General features: G+C 45.7%; 1 protein-coding gene across 1 annotated transcript in view; it reads right to left on the bottom strand.

Moving 5' to 3' along the window:
* The window catches only part of Gipc2 (GIPC PDZ domain containing family member 2), a 60,201-nt gene that overhangs the window by 14,261 nt on the left and 24,760 nt on the right, over positions 1-21,180 (bottom strand). Inside the window, exon 3 of the mRNA XM_041650752.1 lies at positions 16,383-16,563. Coding sequence (XP_041506686.1) covers positions 16,383-16,563 — 181 coding nt within the window. The remainder of the gene's footprint in view (positions 1-16,382; positions 16,564-21,180) is intronic.

Below are 21,180 nucleotides of genomic sequence, written 5' to 3'. Positions count from 1 at the left end.
GCAGTTCCACAGAAGGAATACCCCAGGGACACCACGACCCATCCGAAAGAGTCCAGCCCTGTCCTGGGACTGGCTTTGCCTGCTTGTTTTTCTTTTGCAACACACCAAGAGTGGTTTTGCAAGGCACTAATCCTAAGCAGCAACGCAACCAAACGAGGGAAGGGCAAGGAGGGTAACTGGAAGGCGTGTGCCCCATTTAGACCTCTCCAGTAACACATGCCCTGTGGGAACGCGAACCCTGCTTAGCCAGAGAAACTGGATATTCAGAGGTTTGTAGGAATTTTCTGATTTTTTTTTTCCAGTTTAAACCGTTATACCCAGTCCTTTAAAAATACCACACTGGCAAAAATAAAAAGAAATCAGCATCCAAGTAAGTTATCAGTTACTTATCAGTCCATAGCTTCTGCAAATGTGCCCAAGTCCCTTTGGCTGAGGTCTCTGCAGCTGCAGCTTACGGCGTGGTCCAGGGGCTCAGCCACTGAGGAGACAGCTGGGGTTGCAGACAGTGAGGACTCGCAGCACAGGCTGCTAGATACAGCAGGCAGAGAGGTCTGTGCAAGCTCTAGAGGTGCAAGTATCCTAGGTACACGTGAATGCATTCTTGATAGGAACCCTAGACACATTCCTATCTCCTGCCAAGCTTTGTTTTCTTGCTGGAGATCTAGGGCAAGGTGATTAAGAATCTTACACATTCATTTTAACTGAAGTTAGGGACAGACTCTCCAAAGCCCAAGTTCTCTTCTGAAAGTTACCACAGGATGGCCAGATGAGCTCCCCACAAGGCAGTAAGCCATAAATGGTGGCGAGAGAACCTGAATGCTAGTCAGTGACTGAGCTGCTTTCCAGAACCCTGACACTATGCCTTCCAGCCTCTCCTTGTCAGTCACTACATGTCCCTGGGCAAGAAAGCATTCTCAGCTACTAGAGCACAGTTCCAAAGAGAGTGCCCAATGAGAAAGATTAGGTCAGTCTGTCTTCAGCACTGGCCAACAATAGGAGTGTTCACAGCAAGGGTCACATCCCTAAGGTAGGAAAGTCCGGTGTTGTAAAATGTTATTTTAGCTGGGCAAAGATGTGTTACATTTGTTTATGCTGCAGACTGTTACTTTCACTGTGTAAAGCTGTTACATCATTTCTTCTGCCTTTGTTAACTATGTAACGATGTGTTACATTTGTTTATCCTGCAGACTGTTACTTTAACTGTGTGAAGCTGTTACATTGTTTCTTCTGCCTTTGTTAACTATGTAACGATGTGTTACATTTGTTTCTGCTGCATTTGTTTAATTATGAAAAAACGTGTTGTTTCACCTTGCCTGCCAAAGACACTTGATTGGTCTAATTAAAAAGATGAACAGTCAATAGCTAGGCAGGAGAGGGATAGGAGGGGCTGGCAAGCAGAGAGAATAAGTAGGAGAACTAGAGAGAGAGAGAGACAGAGAGAGAGAGAGAGAGAGAGAGAGAGAGAGAGAGAGAGAGAGAGAGAGAGAAGGGGACACTTTAGAGTCAGAAGCCAGGCAGCCACCAGTCAGACACAAGAAGCAATGAAAATAAGATACATAAAAAGAAAGAAAGGTAAAAAAAATCCCCTCAAAGCATGCCAGATGGTGATGGTGCACGCCTTTAATCCCTGTACTCTGGGAGGCAGAGGCAGGTGGATCTCTATAAGTTTGGGGCCAGTCTGGTCTACAAGAGCTAGTTCCAAAGCTACAAAGAAATTTTATGTCGAAAACAAAACAACAACAACAGGGAAAAAAAAACCTTCAAGTCAAAAATGTAAAGAGAAATGGATTAAAATAAGAGAGCTAAGGCAAAGCATTCAAAACTAGTACTAGTTCTCCATGTCATGATTTAGAAGCTGGTTGGTGGCCCAAAAGAAAGCTGGCTACAGTCAGACTTAGCTTGGTGGTATCAACAAGAGAACACAACAACACACACGAGGACACACACACTAAAGTTTTACCATGTGCTAACCGAGCTCAAAAACACGCAGTGCACGCAAGCCCACACCAATCCACTCATTCCTCTGAAGACTAAACACGCACTGCACGCAAGCCCACATCAATCCACTCATTCCTCTGAAGACTAAACAGCGCAGCAAGTACGGCAGGTAGGTGGCATGGTGATGCCACCACCACTACGATGCCACCTGCCAGGCATACTTTGCCCTTTGTCTTCAACCAAACATTTTTCTGCAGAGTCGACAGTAAACCGCTCACTCAACACACGTGTTTTATTCTAGCATTGCGTACACATGGCTAACTGAGTGCATATTAGCCTCTGATTCAACAAGTGTTGCTCGAAGGTTTGGGAGCCAGATCTGGAAAATGAAACAGCTCTGCATACTGTTGAACCAATAGGTTTCTGGTGTTTACAAAGCTAAGGACTATGATGCCGAATCATGTACCTTCAGAAAGACATGATCTGTGAATTCGTCTGACCTCTGTAGATAGCTGTGACAGGTAGTTTTTAATTGTCAAGTTGACACAGTCTAGAATCACATGAGAGGGAAGTCTCAGTGAGAGGCTGTCTGGATCAGGAGGGCCTGCACACCGCCATGGGACACTGTCACAAGCGCACTAATTGATGTGAGAAGACCATCCTGAAAGTCGGCAGCACCACTCCCTGAGTTTGGCTCCTGGATTATAGAGGCACTGAGCTGAGTCGTGCGTATGTGTGCATCGGGTCTCTCTGCTCTCAACTGTTGATGAGAAACGGGTGTTTTCCTGCCGCCATGACTGCCCTGCTAGGATGGACCGTAGCCTGGAGCTGTGAGCTACAAGAACCATTTCCTCCACTTTTTGCCAGGATATTTTATCCCAGCAACAGAAAAGAGGCTCAGACAAGTCTCCACCTTATATCTTACTCTTTGCCCCACACCAGAATCTAGAAGGGGAAACTATAAAAGTAGACGTGTATATATCATTCATAAATTACTTTTAGAGCTACAGAAAGTGAGCAAAAAGGACAGAAGTTTCCCCCGTATACTCCACACCCTCGTATAGTCCACGCCCTCGTAGACCACCACCCCGTGATCAGCACCCTGAGCGAGCAGGAGCAGATGTCGACTGTATCCATCACCCAGAGTTCATTGCTGACATTGAGGCTCACTTTGATATCCTATTCGTCTGGGAAGCTGCTTAAAGACATGCACCATCACCGATATCACGCAGAATATTGTCACTGACCTGGAATCTCCTTGTCACAGAATCTATTTTTATCATCATCTTTTGTTTTGTTTTGTTTGTTTTTTGGTTTGGGGTTTGTTGTTGTTGTTGTTTTATTTGCTTTGGTTTTTTGACAGCCATCTTTCCCTTGGAGCATGTCATATCCAAACTAACCACTTGGTGGCACCAAAGCAGAAGTTAAACATTAAGCTCTGGTTTAGACCAGCCTCCAGATTTCCATAGCCCAGGTTTTCCAAGATTAGAGGAGGTTCCAGGGAGGTTTGAAACAACTTGTCCCAACATGAAAACAGGCAGGATGATCCTGCAACTCAGGCTGAGGTGGTGGAGGAGACCACAGGTTTAGTGTTCAGAGAATGTCTTAAAGATTCTGAAGGCTGATAGTCTGGCCTAATTTGGGGTCTAGCCTACCTAAGCATGTCTGGGCAAGCCCTAAATCTGTCAGTTCACAGAAATGGATGGACACAAGGCCTCTCTCCGGGAAGAGTCAGGAGACGACATCACCCAGACTGTAGACTACGGTAACCAGTCCTGACCTGTGAAATGACTGCACCCACTCCTGAGGGCTCCCCAGGCCACCCAGGAGGTGCATGGACAAGAGCCTCAGATATCACCGAGGGTATAGAACACCCCAGCTTGTGAGGCCTGGCTGCTGCTGCTGCAGTTGAATTTCACACAGCAAGAGACAGCTGTGTTCCTCCCCAGACCTTCTCACAGCCGTTCATCTTTCATTCTAATTAAATGATTTAATTCTAAAGAACATGAGCTAATGGCACGGGGAGCTACAATCACCATGTAAATTAGGTCGAGTGCACTGGAACAACTCCAGAAGAGCTGAAAAAAGAGGGGTGTGGGCAAGAAGGCCCTGAGAGATTAGGGAAAGTAGTTTAACAACCGTCGTTTCACACAGCTGACTAAGTGTTCATTAGATTGTAATTATATAAGGAAAATGTACGATTAGGTATGGCAGTTACACTCAGGAGACGGAGGTGTTCAAGGCCAGGAGTTCAAGGCCCAGCATGGCTACCTAGTAAATTCAAGGCCAGTTACGTGAGACCCTGAAAGGAAGGAGTGAAACAGGCTGAGCTGGTTTGTGTGGTCAACCCAAGGGAAAGACCTTTCAGGAGTCAAAGAACAAAGATGATTGCCAGGAGAGCCTGCCAGCCTGCTTCACACTCGGTTTTCAGTGTGGCTCATACGGTTTCATATCTCACATCTGTGTTCTACGGGCCGGGCCGTGGCTAATGATTCCCCCTATGGGACAATCACCCTCTGGCCAAATCTGCGCTGTGACCCACAGGTAGTGGTTGAAAGCATGGACTTTAGGATCTGAACACCTGAGTTAGCATCCTCAGAGCCTCCACCTAATCTGTAAGCAGAAGTCGCCTGCAGAGCTAAGCAGGCACCAGGGACTGCAGCTGACAGGGCTGCAGCCAGCAGCCTACTCCTGTTAGCTGACTGCTGCTGCCAAGAGAGAGGGGTGTCTGCAGTCTGCTCTTCCCTTGCTCCAGAACATAGCTGTTCACATTCTATCTGAAGATGAAAAACCAAAACAACAGCAACAACAAAAACATCGGGCAGTGGTGACGCCTTTAATCCCAGCACTCAGAAGGGTAGGCAGAGGCAGGCGGATCTCTGTGAGTTTGAGGCCAGACTGATCTACAAAGTGAGTTCCAGGACAACCAGGGCTACACAGAGAAACCCTGTCTCATAAAAACCAAAACAGACAAAAAAAAAAAAAAGAAAAGAAAAGAAATATGCCAAAGCTCCTCTTCATAAACTCAAGAAATTAGCTGGGCAGTGGTGGCGCACGCCTTTAATCCCAGCACTCGGGAGGCAGAGGCAGGCGGATCTCTGTGAGTTCGAGACCAGCCTGGTCTAAAGAGCTAGTTCCACGACAGGCTCCAAAGCCACAGAGAAACCCTGTCTCGAAAATAAATAAATAAATAAACTCAAGAAATTGTCATTTCAGACACTAGGGTCACAGGCCCCTCCCTCTTGCTCTCTCTCTCTCTCTCTCTCTCTCTCTCTCTCTCTGTCTCTGTGTCTTATATGTATTAGCATAGATTTTACCCCTCTCTTAAATAAAACTATATAATGTCTCACTTCGATTAAGAGTAACAGCAAATAACCCCCCCCCAACGGGGCTCTTGGACTTCGTGCACGGGGGCAGGAGTCTTCCCTTAAAAAGTGATGTGTAAGCAGAAGCCCAGCCATTGAGGGTAAAGATGGAGAGACCACAGCCAAAGGAGAGGAAGAGAGGAGAGAGGAGGACAGAGGAGAAAGTGTTCCGGCAAAGTCAAAGACGCCAGAAACAAGGAGAGAGCCAGAGAGTCTCAGGGTCCCTCCCAGCTGCGTGACTAGGCCCTCGCACTCCCCAGCTTTCCCTGGAATGATTCATCTGAAATTCCCTCCCACTGGATACCTGAGCCGCTGAGGATACTTGGCAGCAGATCAAAGGGCTGGGCATGGAGGGCGTTTCCTTAGGTCAAGGCTCTAAACAGGGAGTTAGCAATCACGTCAGAAGCAGGTGTGCATGCTCTAGGCATACCGTGTTTTTAGTTTTGAGGGTTTTTTTTTTAATTAGTTGACAACTTCTTGGTTGTCAATTTTTTTTTTAAGACATGGCCCATAATGGCATTGAATTTACTTTTAGACAAAGATGATCTTGAATTCCTGATTCTCCTGCATTCATCTCCCACACGGTGGGATTGCAGGTAGAAGATGCTTAAAGTCCTGGCTTATGTGCAAACCCAAGGCTTTGGGCATTCTAGGCAAATACTCTAGAGCTGAGCTACATCCCAGCATTGATTCTTTTTTCTTTTCTCATGCTTTTTTTTCCTTGTAGGGACTGGGGAAGGGGTCATACTCACTAGATAGACTACGCTAGTCTCAAAACTCAGAGATCTGCTTGCCTCTGCTTCCTGAATGCTGGAGTCAAAGCCATGTGCCACCATACCTGGCAAATTTTTGTTTTCAGTAAAAGTTTACAGCTTGCTAAAAGGAGTCTCTATAGTGGTAGTTAGCTGGATCATAGACCGAAAATACTTAGGCCAATTTCACTTAGAACTCATCTCAAACATCGGGCACACCCCATAAGGGCCAACCTGGCCCTTCATTCACTTCCTTCCACGGGATAATTGTGACAAATGTCAAACCCATGTCCAGCTGGATGTTAGAAGGCCAGAGTGAGTGAGCTCTACTACACTGAAACATGATTAGTGACCGTGCCATTTTGCCCTTGTAAATACTTTAAACCTTGATCAACACAGTATTGTGTCAATGAGAGATAAAATACGTGTCTAAAATGCCTCGGTAACAGATAAAATGCAATATATGTGCAAAACCGAAGCTTTCCTGACTTTCCCCAGAGCAGCTCTGCACCCCAAGTGCCCCTTTCTAATCTTAACACCGTTCTTTGGTTCAGCCTCGCAGGACAGAAATCTTGGGAGGAAGGTTGGCTTGGGGACTTCCCTGCCATTGGCCTAGGTCTCAGCAACCCAGCTCCCACCCTCACCGGGTTACTTTCTCCCAAGAATTCCCACTTCAGTTCCTAGACCTCAGCATTTACCACGCCCTCTCTCCTAAACTGTTAGCAAAACACCTCCCTTAGCTTCTCCTCTAGTGGGAGCTAGCAATAGCAATACTCGTCTTTCTGACATAAACCCCCGTAACTTCCTTTTGTGACAGTATGCAACGGCTCAATATCAGCCTCCAAGGAACATACGCGTTTCCCACATGTTTACAAGCTCCTGTGACATTACTCCAAGGAACACATGTGTTTGCCGTCTGTCTACAAGCTCCTGTGACATTACTCTAAGCAACTTTTGCAGGCTGATCCTTTACGGCTCCTTCAGGGCCATGCTCTTCACCGTCACCCGCAGAAACCTTCCTGCCTTGGAACATGTCCTTCTCACCCTCCCAGGGCAAGTTCAAGTGCAGTTTTCACAGAGAATCTATCTGACCCAGTCTAACCTGCTATTACGAACCCTCTCATAATGCCCACTGAATTCCCACAGTGTGTTTTAAATGTAACTCCATAATTCCATGCATAAGAAATGTCAGTATGGGGACTGGAGAGATGGCTCAGTGGTTAAAAGCATGGGCTGCTCTCTCAATGACTTGGGTTTGGTTCCTAGCACCCAGATCTGACAGCTAATCACCTTAAACTCCAGTTCTTGGTGACACCCTCTTCTGGCTTCCTCAGGCACCAGGCACAAACATACATGCAGACAAAACACTATACATGTAAATCTTTTCAAAAAGTGTAAAAAAAAAATTGCTGTGGAATAATCCTTTTGTACACTGTGAAGATTTGCCACTTGGACTGGCTTAATAAAAAACTAAATGGCCATTAGCTAGGCAGGAGGTATAAGCAGGATAGCCAGACACAGAGAATGCAAGGAAGGAGAGAGTCACAGCCGGATGCAGAGGGAGCGGCATGGCAGTAGAGTACAGGTAATAAAGCCACGAGACAAAAAGTAGATTGACTTTTTTAAAAATGGATTAATTTAAGTGGTAAGAGCTATTTAGTAATAAGCTCAAGCTATTGGCTGAGCTTTTATAATTAATAATAATTCTCCATGTCATGAAACGCTGTGAATAATCCTTTTGTACACTGTGAAGATGTGTTGAGCTCACTGGTTTAATAAAAAGCTAACTGGCCAATAGCTAGGCCAGTGTGTCCAGTTTTGAGCCAAGTCAGAGTGAAGGAAGTCTCTTGCAAAACCACCACTCAAGGTTCTAACACCCTGCATCATCTGGTCAGACAGCCCAGTATTTCCCTGGGAAGTATCTGGTCCTTGACATTGACAAGAGCCTGGCATAGCCATCTGTCTCATGCATTCTCTTTGGGAAAGTTCCCATCCAGTCTTCCCACTCCTCCCTGCTCCATCACTCTCTTAGAGCCCCTCCAACCATCAGTCAGCTCCTGAGTGAACTGTATGGCCCATATCAGCCATGTATCGGTCTCTGAGCCTGTGTGATATTCTGACGCAGGAACACAGACAGTCAGACTCATCTCTCCCTGCACTTCCGCTCCACCCTATGGGACTCAATGACTGATTAAACCACCCCAGGCCTCACTTCACTCAATTGGAGAAGTCTCAGCAGAATAGCATGAGGATTAACTTGGGTCATAACAGTGCTAGGCCTGCCAGTGCTAGCTTCCAACTCTGTGGCTACTCCAGACCTATTCCAAGCACTCTGCATGCGGAGTCCAGGTAAGATTCAGCGTTGCTATGGGTTAGGAGGCACATAAATCTGTATTTTATAACACCAATGATCGCGGACCTAACAAGAATAAGGGAAAGGAGGCAAACACCAGTGTTTTGGGTCAGAGTCCTTAACCTTCTCTCTCACCCTAAGGTACTTTACTCACACATCCGATAAATGCCGCTATAGCCATTATATTAGTAGATTCTTAGTGTGTTTGCCTCTTTGTGCTAATATAAACTCTTGAGGACAGAAAATGATGGCCCCTGCTCACTAAGGCTCTGGGCACTGCCCACTTCCTGCTCACTAAGGCCCTGGGCACTGCTCACCACTTCTCACTAACACCCTGGGCACTGCCCACCCCTTCTCACTGAGACCCTGAGCAAACAGCTTTAAGTTTAGGACAACTATAGGGAGCAAATGATTTCTTGCTTAGGAAGTACTTACAAAAGAAGATTGGAGAGATGGCTCAGTGGATAAAAGCACTTGCTACTTGAGTTTGAAGATTTTAGTTCAAATCTTCGGCACCTACATAATAAAGCTGCACACACCTCAAACCCCAGGGTTGGGGGAGTGGAGGAGCAGAGACAGGCAGAACCTAGGAGCTCACTGGCCAGCTAGCCTTGCTGAAACTCTGAGCTTTGGGCTCGATGAGAGACCCTGTCCCAAGGTAATGAGACAGAGAGGGTAAGAAAAGATACCTATGTCCTCTGGTCTCCACATGTAAGCCACACCCACACAAGAAGATAACCACTGTCCTCTGGTCTCTACATGTTAGCCACATGTCCCTCACACACATGTATTGCCCCACACACACACACAAGAAGATACCCACTTCCTCTGGTCTCCACATGTAAGCCACACCCACATACATGTCCCTCCCACACATGTATTATCCCCCCCCACACACACACACAAGAAGATACCCATGTCCTCTGGTCTCTACATGTTATTCATACCCACATGCACGTCCCTCCCACACACACATGTATCATCACACACACACACACACACACACATACACACACACACAAGAAGATACCCACGTCCTCTGGTCTCCACATCTAATCCACACCCACATGCACGTCCCTCCCACACATTTATTATCCCCTTGTAAACACACACACACATAGAAAACTATTACAAACTTGAATGGCAGCTACTACCATGGGATGTTGCTGTTTTCACCATTTGATCTGAAGTGAAACAGTACCAGCTGTCAACAAATGTCTGCTCACCACCAACTCACCCGTCCCTGTGTCCTCTAAGTTTCTCTCGTTGCTAAAATTGTCTACTTGCAGAAAAGGTTATACCTTTGCAAAGAGCTGAAGAGTCCCTGTCTGACATGCTTAGAGTCAGAAGTGTTTTGGTTATCAGGTGTTCAGATTTGGGGACAGCCCTGTGTATGATGGGATAGCCTGGGACAGGAGACCACACGTGAACTTCATTTGCATCTCATGTACCCCTAACTCACAGCCTGAAGGTCACTGTAAACAACATTTCTGATGCACCTGAACACTTGCTATGGCCCATGATGTTGGGTCAGATATAGATTTTTCCATTTCTAGTCCGGATCAATGCTCAAAACCTTTTAGTTAGGGAATATTTCTGATTTTAGATTTTTCAGCAAGAGAAGCTTACCCTGTGACAACAGCTATTACTGAAGACTCTCTGTCAAGGACGACTGAATGATTTTTTTTTAATGTATTTAGTCTTCACAACAGATTAATGAGGTAAACTCTAGTGACAGCTTCACTTTTTGTATGGGAAACCAAGGCACAGGAAGATTGAGAAATTACCTGTTATCACACACCTGGCAGAGTGACATACTTAAGTATTCAATTCATCTTCTGTAATTCATTTCATGTTCTCCAGGGTAGTTTGTAGCGTCCAGAAGAATATCCAACAAACAATCAAAAGCATTTGCTACTGAATATATATTCAATATATATTCTACAAATAGTAGAAAGCATTTCCTTGAGATATATGTGATGGCTCACACCTATAATACCAACACTTAAGACACAGAAGCCAGATAATTGCCTCTGCAAAATGGAGGCCAGCCTGGTCTCCATAGTGAGACCTTAATAAGGAAGGAAAGAAGGGGAGGGGGAGTGGGGGAGAAGTCTTATTTTTTTTAATGTTTGAAACATTTAAAAAGATGTATAACAATGAAGAACCGAAGTTTCCCTCCTAAGGTGCTGCAAGGCAGAGTTTGAAGAAAGCGCTTAGCGAGCTGACTTGGGACAATGACGTGCCCAGCTGTGCATGACTCGGGGACCAAGCACACTGGTGGCATACTTAACATCCTGTTCTGATGGCTACACACCACAGGAAGGAAGCCTCTGAAAGCAGACATAGCAGAGCTCCCTTTCTGATTCGGTAAACACAGGTCTCCTTCCGGGAATCTCCTGGCACAAAAGACGAAAGTGCTATAGTGGGCAGATTCTCCAGGATACATGAAACAAAGGCAGAGCTACCTGGACCCAATCCCTACAGTTCAAAGATCTCCTGAGAAAAGAACCGGTTGATCTGGTCTCAAGAGTCGTCTCCAAGGTAGAGTAGATGTTCACAGCCTGGGACAGTCTGGGTTGAGTTCATTGTGAAAGTTTTGTCCCTCTGTACTGGCACAAGGAGAAAGGAAATGAGCCAAGCCCTAAAAAATATCTCTAGAGACATTCCAGCCAACACTTGATAAGGGTTGGAAGGCTGCCATGATAAGGTCTGGAGAAAGAAAAACCGGATCAGACAGCAGCTAGGCAAGAGAATCCACGTCAGGTAAGGGGAAGGCTACACCTCCCGTTTCCAGCAGGGAAACCCTCTAACCCACAAGTTTTAAATGTTGGGGTTTCTCCTGACTCACTGTGAGAAACAGATATGTGCTACTGTTTAAAGAATACTATAAACATATACAAACATACGTAACTGAAACAGACATATGTTTGTAATAAAAGAAACATTGCGTGGAAATGTAACTCAGTTGGGAGAGTGTTGGCCTTGTCTTCATGAGGCCCTGGGTTCAGACCGCAGCACAGCAGAAACAGGGTGGTCAGTACTCAGTTATGACTCCAGTGCTTGGCAGGTAGAGGAGGATCCAAAATTCAAGGTCATTGTGGCAGTAGGGACTAGAACGGTCCCCATAGCCCATGGATTTGAATGATTAGTCATCAGTGAGTCACTACTTAAAAGGCAAACTTAGGTTAGGAGGAATGTCCTGAGGGGTCTGGCCTTGTTGGAAGAAGTGTGTCACTGGTGGGGGGGGGGGGGAGGGGCAGGGGTGCTTTGAGATGTCAAGAGCCCAAGACCAGGGCTCTCTCTCTTCCTGCTGTCCTTGAATTCCCTCATCAGAACTCTGAGCTCCTTCTCCAGCATAAGTCTGTACTGAGGCTGCCATGCTCCACACCGTAGCTTACAGTCTCAGAGACCAGATCTCTGAGACTGTAAGCCAACCCCAGTTAAATGGTTTTTTCCTTTATAAGAGTTGATGTGGTCACGGTGTCTCTTCACAGCAATAAAACAGTGACTAGGACAGTCCAATCATTATTGCCCACACAGCACGTGCCACGGCAGCCCAGGCTACCTGAGACCCAAGGTCAACTCAGGAGAGTCCGTGGATCTGCTGTTAGGAAGACTGAGAAGGGCACCTACAAGGCAGTCCTCCCATTCCTCACTAAGCTAGTTCCTCTTCCTTCTGCTGCTTGGATGCTGGCATCCCCCATGAAGCTCTGGTTTCTGTCCTCTGTCTTAACTCTGAATGAATAGATCTGTTTCCAGAGAATTACAGTTCAGTCATTCATAAAACCCTTCTAGGCTTCAGTTCTCGGTGCCCTCCAGCCCCACATTTCCAATTAAACTGCGTCATAAATTGCAAACGCATTCGATCCCAAGCTGTACTTCTCAGCCCTCCTCCCTGTCTCCTTCCTAAATCTTCCCCCACTTTCCTCATTGCAAAGAATCTCTCAACCACGCCACAGATCTGAGGGTCATTATTTACAACACCTCATTCCTTTAGCTCTGTACTAAATGGCTTTGCAATCCAATCTTCTTAACACTCAGGAATAATAATAAACATTCAACAGTCAGCCCTATAAATAAAAGTTCCATCTTAGGCTGGAGAGGTGGCTCAGTTGTAGGGTATTTACCTAGTATGCCCTGGGATTGATAGCAAGTACTGGGGAGTGGAGGGGGGCCATGCCTTGTGGGATTGCTCTGCTTCTAAGGTGGAAGTCACTACTCTAACAAGGTTAAGCAGTCCAGCTGACACCCCATGGCGGGGATGAGAAAACATTCATGCCCACAAATGGTTCCTGCTCACCCTTTTCTGTTCCTCCAAGCCATTTCTCTCCACATCTGCTAGACAGCCTCAATTCAGGATTCTGTCTTCTCCACAGATAACACAACATGAGATTTCCTGACTTCAACCTCAAATCCTGCCTGTTCGTCGGATACAGTTTCCAAATATTATTCTGAAATCCAGAGCCGACCATGCTGCTACCTCCTCAACCCCATCCTTGGTCTTCCATGGACCACTCCTTGTCTTCACAAACAGGATTTTTGATAATTTGGGCCTTCCTGACTCTTGGCTTTCATGCCTTGGAACACCTCCACATCACGCTTCTGTGCCCAGCACACTGATGTGTGCAACACTCCCAAATGCACATGGCATTCCATACCGAGTTCATCCGTTCCCAGTGTTTATACTTCTAGTGTATTTAGCGCCTCAACACCCATTGTTCAACTGGTTTGTTTTCATATTCATCTCATCTCGCTAGAGAGGAGCTAAGACCTGGATCTTAGCATATAAGAGCACATGGCACAGAGACGGCACACAGAAGACTATCAATAAATGGTCAGTATCATTCTCTAGTACCCAAACCCAGCACACACAAATGGCTCCACAAGTTCCTGTAAAAGACATGTACCCAGCCGGGCGATGGTGGCGCACGCCTTTAATCCCAGCACTCGGGAGGCAGAGGCAGGTGGATCTCTGTGAGTTCGAGACCAGCCTGGTCTACAGAACTAGTTCCAGGACAGGCTCCACAGCCACAGAGAAACCCTGTCTCGAAAAACCAAAAAAAAAAAAAAAAGACATGTACCTGTCTGCTCTTGCCATCTATCAAGACCCAATAAATGCTAAAATATCAGTACATGCTAGATTGTTAGAGAACCCAAGATCTTCACCTATAGTCCAAGAACAGGCAATGGAATGTTCTTTCCCTCCATCCCTACGGTAGCTTGATTAATAATGACACCATACATTTGAAGGCTTAGGGAGTGGCACTGTTGGAAAGGATTAGGTGTGGCCTCATTGGAGAAAGTGGGTCACTGGGCTGTGCTCTGAGGATTCCAAAGTCCAAGTCAGGCCCAGTGACTCTCCTTTCTGCTGCCTGTGGATCCCGATGTAGAACTCTCAGCTACTTCTACCTGAGTGTGCCCGTGTTCCCCAGCATGATGATAATGAACGAAACCTCTGAAACTATAAGCTGCCCTAATTAAATGCTTTCTTTTTTTTAAGAATTGCCTTGGTCATGATGTCTCGCATCAACAAAACTTTGACAAATAAATAAATAAATAGGGAAAGAAAGAAAAGAAATTTGAGTTCCTGGCCCTACATCAGTGATAGTTCTGGAAAACACAGAAAGGAAGCAAGGAAATACTCAAACGGCAGGTGGGGATCAAGGGACCTGGGAGAAACCTGACCCCATAACAGGCTTGACCCTTACAAAGACAACCTGGGAAAAAGACAACAAGCAAACAGAAAACTTTAGCCATATTCCAGAGACTAAAATGAAGCACCATAACACAGGCTCAGAAGATGGCAGAGTAGCGAGGCTTCCTTCTGAGGGAGACTCTGGGCTCAGTCCACTGAGGGAGAAAAGCCCCATAGACCATCAATCAACTCACAAAGCAAAACCCAGTCACTGCTCCAGTGCCACAATGCTCCAATACATTTCTGCCAGAAAAATCCTACCCAGGGGCTTCTTCAGTCTGTCAGTGGACGCCCTGAGGCAACAGAGAGAAGATTCGGTAGCAGCTGGCACAGAAGTAAAGTGCATTTATTACTCTTGTCTCTGATGCTGGAGGACAAAAGCCAAGTCTAGAACAGAAATGACTAAGCACAGCGACCCCCGTAACCTGCAATTTGCACCCAAATTAAGGGGTGTGAGCAATGCCCAGATAGACACAGGGACCCCAAGAGTGTCAGTGCATACAACAGCCGGGTGTAATAGCATGTGCCTGTAATTCCAGCACTTGGGAGGAAGGAAAAGGACCAGACGTTCACAGTCATCCTCCAATATACAATGAATTTGAAACCAGGTTAGGCTACAAAATAAATACTACAAAAAAAGTGTATACAACGGGGGAAAAAAAAAACAGAAAAAGATTAACTTGAAGACAGATTATGCATTTGAGACAAACATCAGAAGAAAAATCTATTTCTTGAGTTACACAGAAAATAACTTTGATTTAAAAAGAGTCTGACAGACCACACATCTGAGGTACCTACTCCCATCAGTGAAACAACCAAATGTCAGAAGAGCCATGTGGAAATGGGCTGCTGCCCAGACGCCTGCGCACTCCGCCTTCCTTGTGGAGAAGAAAGGCTGGATGCCGCTGCACCAGGCAGGAGTGTTAGCGTCACTGTTAGCTCCTGCCGTGGTCCCTGAGCAGCCATGGGGCTGCGAGCATCCTCCTCTCAGCCTTCCTGTGGGGCTGTCTCCCATATGCAGCACAATTCCCATCACAATTCTATTACAGAGTCACGCAGGAAGAGAGAACTTTCTAATTCCACGGAGATAGAGGCGGCCTGTGACTCACTGGAAGGGGGAAAGAGATTTGTCATTTGTCCACTGTTTCCATTAGCTGGCCTGAGAAAACAACGTTAGAGACAAGTTACGAGAAATATCTGTGTTCTGTGGGCATCAGCAAGAACACAGGGTGTGGGGGGTGGGGTCAGGGATGAGTCAGGGCAGGCCCAGATGCTTCCGCTGAAGATATTTTCGCACTGATGTGCATGAGGCGTCCATCTGCCTTATTAAAATAGTGCCGGGTAGTGAGAGGAGCTGGTACATTCCCACACCCATGAGATGGCCCTGGAGGTTAGAGCAACAGTTGAGACACAGCTGCCGTGGCTAAAACCAGGCAAGGACAGACGTGACAGGAAAGGAGTCACGTCATGACATCCAAACTCTGAACATTACGGGAGAAAGTGTTGACGGTGTCTGTGAAACAGCGAATGACTGTGTTAGATACCACTTCCACGCAGAGCGAGCCCTCGGTTGCTCGGGTCCCTGGAAAACAATGGTGCTTTGAAAAGCTCTGTCAGAAATCTCCCAGCTCAGCAGAGCAAGAGAATACTGCAGAGGCTGGCCGACTCAGCCCCACCTCCAACTCCACACCAACATCAGGCACCACGATCCCCAAGTTGGTTTAGTAAAAGGACTTTTTTTTTTTTAAAAGATTTTTATTTATTTATTATGTATATAACATTCTGCCTCCATGTAAGCCCACAAGCCAGAGGAGGGTGCCAGACCTCATTACAGATGGTTGTGAGCCACCATGTGGTTGCTGGGAATTGAACTCAGGACCTTTGGAAAAGCAGCCAGTGCTCTTAACCACTGAGCCATCTCTCCAGCACAGGACTTTCTAGCCAGGCATAGTGGCCCACGCCTTTAATCCCAGCACTCAGGAGGCAGAGGCAGGCAGATCTCAGTGAGTCTGAGGCCAGTCTGGTATACAAAGCGAGTTCCAGAACAGTCAGGGCTGTTACCCAGAGAAACCCTGTCTCAGGGGGTCAGGGGTGGGAAAACCAAAAACAACGAAAATTGTCCTTTTACCGGGAAATTTTCTTCTCCTTCCATAGCTATTTTCTAAGAAATGCTGTCTGTATTTTCTGTGTTCTTCACTAGTACAGTAGATAAGATGATGTGGTGAAGGCACATGCCCCCCCACCACACACACACCACACACACACACTCAACTTACCAAATGCCTTCTTGGGTTCTATTAACTGCAAAGTAAAGAGCTCCTCTTTCTTCAATTCCTTTAACTTCTTAGCAACTTCATAGTGACGCCACCCGACAATATTTTCTCCATTTATGGACTCAATATGATCCCCCACACAGATCGTCTTGACTGAGTCAATGGTGCTGCCATCTTTAATTCTCTGAAAGAAAGAAAATCAATGATGCTCTCAAGTGTGACTGTGCGGCATGACTTCTCATGCCCCTGACATACATCACACTGACATATTCACAGTACAGTTTACTGCTCACTTAAAGACAGAAAACCAAGCAAGAAAGAGCAAGCATCCTCCCCGCCACCCCCATTCTTCATCTTGCTTCCATTCAGAATTCGGCAGCTAAGAGCCCTGAAAACTCATACACGATCTCCCCAACGACAAGGAGGAGAACAAAACAGCGGCCATAAGTCCTTAGTGGGAAAGACAGGCCAGGCAGGGGAGGGGCTTGGCTGCTCTGATACAAGTGTCTGTACCCTAACCTTACCAGGTAGACACGCGACACCGTGCCTGCCTGATCACCACGTGCAAGAGCTGAGCAAAACGAGAGGCAGCAACATTTTTATAATGCTGTCATCAGGGAAAAGTTGATATGGAGCTTAAAGAGAGAAGCATTCTTTAAATTTTATTTTTTTATCTATCTATTTATTGATTGATTGATATTTATTTTCGGTTTTTGAGACAGAATTTCTCTGTGTAATATCCCTGGATGTCCTGGAACTTGCTTTGTAAACTAGGCTGGCCTTGAACTCACACAGATCCACCTGCCTCAGTCTCCCGCGTGCTCGGATTAAAGGCGTGCACCAGCACCGTCCCACCAAGATAAGCATTTTTTAATTGCATTATTGCATACCACAACCAACAATAGATTTCATGTTACTTCCAGATTCTAAAAGCAGGGTTACCTTTTCCATTCTAGTAATTATTAACCCATTGTATAAACTGGCATGCTAACACACTTTTAAATAACCCTCGTTTATTATTACAAACAAGATGTAGTGCAAGCAGAAGTTTCCAAATCCAACTGACATTGCTTCGCTGGCATTCATCATCTCTTATACAACTGACAGAAACAAGCGTGACAACCACAGCACACTGCTTGAAAATCTACAGTTCTGTCCGGCAGCGGTAACACATGCCTTTAATCCCAGCACTCGGAAGGCAGAGACAGGCAGATCTCTGTGAGTTTGCAGTCAGCCTGGCCTACAGAGTGAGTTCCAGGACTGCCAGGGCTACACAGAGAAACCCTGTCTCAAAACCGCCCCCCTCAAAACAATCTACAGTTTTTTTTTTTAAAGATTTATTTATTTATTTATTTATTTATTATACAACATTCTGCCTCCATGTATGCCCACATGCCAGAGGAAGGTGCCAGATCTCATTACAGATGGTTGTGAGCCACCATGTGGTTGCTGGGAATTGAACTCAGGACCTCTGGAAGAGCAGCCAGTGCTCTTAACCGCTGAGCCATCTCTCCAGCCCCTACAGTTTCTAAACTATTGCAAAAAACAAGATTAAACAAAAGATTTTCCTTCTAAAAGAAAAAAAACCTATTAAATCCACTGCTAAATAACCACTCTTAGGCCACCATGACATTTGAAAATCTGCATTTAACTTTGACCTTTTTAAAATTCTAATTGACATCTTGATACACCTGGAGGCTATTTTTTCCCTTTGATCAGTTATAGCAAACGAATTTCAGTAACCTCACACACACCTTTAGTTTTTTCAACACTTGCAATCTCATTTAAAATAATGAGGCCGGGCGGTGGTGGTGCACGCCTTTAATCCCAGCACTCAGGAGGCAGAGGCAGGCGGATCTCTGGGAGTTCGAGACCAGCCTGGTCTACAGAGCTAGTCCCAGGACAGACTCCAAAGCCACAGAGAAACCCTGTCTCGAAAAACCAAAAAAAATAAAAATAAAATAATGAAATGGAGAAGATTAATCAGCTAAAAGACTTAGTGGTGATGCATGACTCTTACCTGTGAGTTTAGGGTCAGGGTCATGGAGAGACACTGTCACCCCAGTCTGCAAGAAGCTAGAAAGGTCACCAGAGAATGACCAGAGTCCAGGAGGAGAGGCAGGCTGCAGAAGTCGGGCAGCAGCAGAGAGACCCAGGCAGCAGCAGAGAGAGACCCAGGCAGCAGCAGAGAGAGACCCAGGCAGCAGCGGAGGTCAAGGCTTCTGTGAGGACAGAAGTGGGTTGCGGATGGGAGAGAACACGACAGTGACCTGCAGAGGAGTGCCGGAAGATGCCTGGTTGTTTGACGTGTGGTCTAAGTCAACTCCTAAGCCAACAGAATAAAAACTGAGATGGTGGGTGTCTTAATCAGGGTTTTGTTGCTGTGATGAGACACCAATAACCAGGCCGGGAATGATGGTACATGTCTTTAATCCCAGTGCTCTGGAGACAGAGGCAGGTGGATCTCTGTGAGTTTGAGGCAGCCTGGTCTACATAAAGAATTTCAGGATAGTTAAAAAAAAACAAAAAACAAAAACAAGCAAAAAACAACGAGAAAGAAAAAGTTTATCTGGCTTACATTCCTGGGTCACAATCCATTGAGGGAAACCACGGTGGGAACTCAAGACGAGAACCAGGAGTCAAGAACTGATAGAGACCTTGGAGGAGTGCTGCTTACTGGGTTGTCCCTCCTGGCATGCTCAGTTGCTTTGTTACACAGCCCAGAACCACCTGCTCAGGGATGGAAGTGCCCACAGTGAGTCGGGCATATACCCCAAAGATCTGCCTAAAGGCAATCTGATGGAAACAGATTTTTCTCAGTTTCTCAGTTGAGGTTCTTCTTCCCATGTAATTCTAATTTGTGTTAAGCTGGAAAATTAAAAACAAAACCAAAAACAACCAAACAAACAAAAAACCAAGCCGTATAGTGGGGCTGGGCAAGATTGTCCAGTTGGTAAAGGGTTAATTATGCAAGCATGGGGACCAGTGTATCTAACCCCAGCTCAGGAAAGGCTGAGGCAAGAGGATGCCTGGGGCTTCCTGGCTAGGCAGTCTAGTCAATTGATGAGCCTAGATCCCAGGGAGTGATCCTGTCTTAGAAAAGAAGGTAGATAGCTCCTGAGGGACACCTGGTATTGACCTCTGGCCTCCACTGTACCTGTGTACACACGAACGAAGTCTTTCCAAATTTAAATGAAGTGTCAATGAATACAAATTTCTGAAATACAATGTGTTTGAACAATCACACAGTTCAAACACTGAACAGAGACTGATAGTATTTCTCAGTATTATCTAGACCTAAGTATCAAGAGGCATAAAAGAGAAACATTATTTGCTAATGTCTCTTGAGTCATTTATATTATTCAATATTTACTTAAGAATCAAAAGAGCTTTTTTCTCATCTGGTTTTGGAAATCGATGCTGCAAAAGGCAAAGAAGGCATATTTAGTCTGGATCTAGAATGATGGCAAGCAAGCCACAGCAATCCTCCTGTCTCTCAGCATATCTCCACACTTCTCATTTTTCATTTATAAAAGAAAAATACACTACCACAAATAATGAGACAACAAACCCATATCCCTTCCAAAATGGTCCCCTGAGGAATAATTTCAAATTAGCAAACGGTAAAAACTGGATATTTATGTAAATGACATATAAAACCTATTTTTATAATTATTGTAATGTGTTCAATTTTGAAATTATCCAATTTGTACAATTTTTGTCATCCGTATTTTAAAGTACACAGTCTCACCATGCCCTCTGTCCCCAGAGGACCAATGACGAGTACTCTGAGGCAGGCACATGTTTGACAAGACATTTAAAAAAAATAGAAACAGCAGCTTTGAATGTTAGAGGCCAACATCTAAGGCATCCACAGGCGTTTGCGAAACTTCCGAGCCCTCCTCTGCAGCAGGGACAGCAGGGACAGCGAGCAGGCTCTGCTGCCAACGCCTGGTGTCCTGAACTTCCCCTGGACCGTCCCGCGTGACTTTCCCAACTCAAGGGTTTTCCATTTGGTCATCCACTCAACAACCTCCAGTGCATTCCTATCTTCTGCAGAGCTAAAAATAACCATCTTATCAAGAGGCCAGTTAGAGCAGCATCCACAGCTCACTTAGCATCCCTGGGACTGTTTCTTTAACGGTGACAGCGCATTAGCAAAGGAAGGCATAAGCTGTGCTGCTGTATCACAGAAAGCCCTTCACTGAGTCTTCTCAGTGCCTAGCAAGGCTGGGTCTGGAGTCAGACTTCTTGGGCCCAAATCCTGAACCTGCTTAATTGTACAATTTGGCCAAGCTTTGTAAGCTTCTGGATCCTATCTTGGCGCTGTGGAGTGGGGGTTAGTAACATTGCCCATCACAGATAGATTGCAAAGGCAGAGATGGAAGGGTAAATAATGCATGGTTCTGTAAACTTCAAGAAGCAAATGGCAGCAGATGACACTTTTCAGGGCAGCCGGAAGGGCAAACAAGGGCGCCTTCAGAGTGGCAGAAACGCAATTCCAATAGGTCTTATAGCATTATACCGGCATTAGAAAGTGAACATTCATTAAGCTGAAGATTTATTTTTAATGCTCTAGACTGCAACGTAAAAACAAATTTAAAAAGACATAGTGCCAATAAAATAAGACTCTTCTGAAAATGGGAGACAGGTCAGTAGAAAAGGGGCTTGCTGTGAGACCCTGAGGACCAGAGCTTGGGTCTCTATCACCCGCATAAAGAGTCAGGCATGTCTCTGTAATTCCAGCAATAGGGAGGCAGAGACAAGCAGATCCCTAAGACATCTGACAGCCATCCTAAAC

Source organism: Microtus oregoni, unplaced genomic scaffold, assembly GCF_018167655.1.
Source record: "Microtus oregoni isolate MIOR12 unplaced genomic scaffold, Mior012 000000F_ref0000247, whole genome shotgun sequence".
Lineage (NCBI taxonomy): Eukaryota > Metazoa > Chordata > Mammalia > Rodentia > Cricetidae > Microtus > Microtus oregoni.
Note: the sequence above shows the minus strand (reverse complement) of the source record. Positions and strands in the feature narration are given on the sequence as shown.